Raw genomic sequence first — 2,974 nt, forward strand, 5'->3', positions numbered from 1 at the left:
AGCCGGTCCTTAACCCCAGCACTGCCCTTCTCGTAAGAGAAACCCTAGAGCGCTCTATTAGCTCTCCTCATTTCCAGATCGCCGAGCTGAAAACCACCGCATTGGCGCGGCCGGGCAACAGAAGCAGCAATGGTGCACGTCTCTTTTTACCGCAACTGTAAGCCTCGCTGCTTTCTCTCTCTCACACAGCCACGCACTGAAATTCAAAAATCGTGTTATATGTTATGTGTGTGTGTGTGTTTTTTTTTCCTTTTAAATTATGTGATCGTTGTCTTTCTTGAGTTGATATGTTTTGTTTGTGATATTGTTTTGGTGATTTATCTTGGCACGGTTATAGACTTCGAGTATGTTGAAAATCATTGCACAAAAATCTTTTCCTGAAAACTGGTTGAGAAATAATGGAAAGCGTCGTGAAATTCCGAAATCTTCCACGTGTTTTTCTTTTCTTTTCTTTTTTGGGATTTTTGTCTCCGTAATAGCTCCCTCATTGTATGGCTCTGGATTATTTGGTTTTACTGGTGATTTATGAAACTATGTTGAGAACTTCATTTTGTTGCTTATTCACGCTTAAAGGAGGAGGGGTATGGGAAATCAGAAACCCCAACTGGGAAGGCCCTTAATATGCCTCTGCTTTGCTGCCTTAATGGAGCATTTTTTTTTTCTGGGTTTTAGCGGAGCTTTTTTTTCTTCACGTGTTATACTTGGTTCTGTTTCTGTATTGTTTGAATTGACTCAAACCTTGAGATGTTGTAATGTGTGGCGGGTGAAACTGTTGACCTATTCATGATTGTCTTTTTTAATTGCATTTCCGAGCTTTGTGGAGTATTGAGAAATATTAAGTAATTTCAAATGGAATAGTTAGAAATTGGGTGAAACAGATTAGTTTTGTCTACTTGAACTAACATGTTACTGCTTAGTTGTTATGAACTTCTTCCTTGCGAATATATGATAAAATTGCTTCTCTGGGTAGGTAGGATTCTAAAAAACAGTGAAATAGTTGTAACTCAGGTGATTTGGTTTGATGTGTTGCTAAGAATTCGCATGTTCTAAGACCGTGCAAGTTGTGTGTCCTAGATGGAAAGACATTTAAGAAGCCTCGTCGTCCCTATGAGAAGGAGCGGCTGGATGCTGAGTTGAGGCTTGTTGGAGAGTATGGGCTTAGATGCAAGAGGGAGCTTTGGAGGGTTCAGTATGCTTTGAGTCGCATCAGAAATGCAGCAAGAAATCTTTTGACTCTGGATGAGAAAGACCCACGTCGTGTCTTTGAGGGCGAAGCCCTTCTGAGGAGGATGAACAGGTATGGGCTGCTGGATGAGAGCCAGAATAAGCTCGATTATGTCTTGGCTCTTACTGTTGAGAACTTCCTTGAGCGCCGTCTTCAAACACTTGTGTTTAAGACTGGTATGGCAAAGTCAATCCACCATGCCAGAGTACTCATTAGGCAGAGGCATATCAGGTATGCCTCATACTTTTACATTTGTCAGTAATTTATTAGTGCTGTTACTTTTTGTTAACATTTCTTGTTTGTATCTACCTATTCAATGCAGCATTAAATTCAGTGTAACTCTGCTTACGCTTATTCAATGAATTTTTTTTTGATTACTACACATTAGAAAAGATGCTACCTCATAGTTCTTTTAGTCTGTGGCTCATACAACAAATGAAACTTGATTAATTATTAGAGTGTTGAGGAGAAGTGCATAGGTCTTTTGGCCTATTTATCCTGTCACTGGTTTTGTTGCCTGAAAATTGGTACTTGCAGACTCCACTCCTTCCCCAAATAGTTCCACCTGCACACTTTGGAAGTTATTATATTGACGTAAAGATTACTGATGATTACTTTTGTTGTAGGTCTGGGTGACTGTGTTATTAGCTTTTTGTTTCTTTTTCTTAGAGGGGATAGTTGCTGGCATATTCTTCCAGTAACAGCAAGGGCAACATGAGGTTCATGGCCTGATGACATCAAACTTTATGTAAACATAGTACATATGTCAATATTGGAGTCTAAATTGTCAAGGATATTGGTCTTTTGGCTACATTCTTACCTGTAGCCTTACTTTCTAGTTGACGCAACTTTAGCTTTTATTTTACATGTAGACCAAAGCTTGTCTCCTTCGTGCTTAAAATCACTTTTTACCCCCGAAGAAATCTGTAGCTAGGATTCTTTTATAACAGGAGTTTGTGGAGTTGTTCTTCCTGGTTTTCTGTTGCTTATAACTGAGCTAAGTTGATCTTAAGCTTGTCCATTTTGCTGCATCACATAAATGATGTTGCTTTTGTACCTCAACATGCATGGTGTTCCTGGTGTATTATTTTGCTGATTTGAATTATCTATGCTGAGTGCAGGGTCGGGAGGCAGGTTGTGAATGTGCCTTCCTTTATGGTCAGAGTGGACTCTCAGAAGCACATTGATTTCTCACTCACAAGTCCTTTTGGTGGTGGACGTGCTGGTAGAGTAAAGAGAAAGAACCAGAAGGCAGCTGCAAAGAAGGCTGCTGGTGGCGATGGAGATGAAGAGGATGAAGAATGAGGTGTCAGTTTATAATGTAATGGGTGATATAGTACTGGAGAGAATCAGAACTTTACTTTTGCTCCTGTAATACTGTCTCCTAAATTGTTTGTGATTGCTGTTAAAACCTTAAGGTTTAGGAGGTTTTGGAATCTTTGGATGCTTGCTGCCTTTTTTTGGCTTAAATTATTAAGGAACTTTTATCAATATTGCTTGAGGTTTATCAGCTTTGTATCTTTATTTACTTGTTTGTCTGAGGATGGGAAAGATCAGCCTAACAGCTAGGAGACTTCAGGTTGTGAACATCACTACATGTGAGGGCAACAGCTCAATGGTGGTTTTAGTGAAGTCAGCTCTCACAGACCTTACGTTGTCCCAATGTAAAGAAGTAGAAAATTGATGTTGATTTTGGCCACTGGATTGTCATGAATGCATGTTGGGACTTCTATTTTTCTTTTACAACCT

The 2,974-nt window shown here is 39.6% G+C and overlaps 1 protein-coding gene across 1 annotated transcript; it reads left to right on the top strand.

Moving 5' to 3' along the window:
- On the top strand, positions 1-2,716 carry LOC140016786 (small ribosomal subunit protein uS4y). The gene is made up of 3 exons (XM_072070621.1): positions 1-157; positions 1,075-1,456; positions 2,347-2,716. Exons 1-3 carry the CDS (start codon positions 130-132, stop codon positions 2,528-2,530), a joined length of 594 nt encoding a protein of 197 aa, XP_071926722.1. The 5' UTR covers positions 1-129; the 3' UTR covers positions 2,531-2,716.
- Positions 2,717-2,974: the final 258 nt, after the last annotated feature.

This window comes from Coffea arabica, chromosome 11c (assembly GCF_036785885.1).
Source record: "Coffea arabica cultivar ET-39 chromosome 11c, Coffea Arabica ET-39 HiFi, whole genome shotgun sequence".
In the NCBI taxonomy this organism is placed as follows: domain Eukaryota; kingdom Viridiplantae; phylum Streptophyta; class Magnoliopsida; order Gentianales; family Rubiaceae; genus Coffea; species Coffea arabica.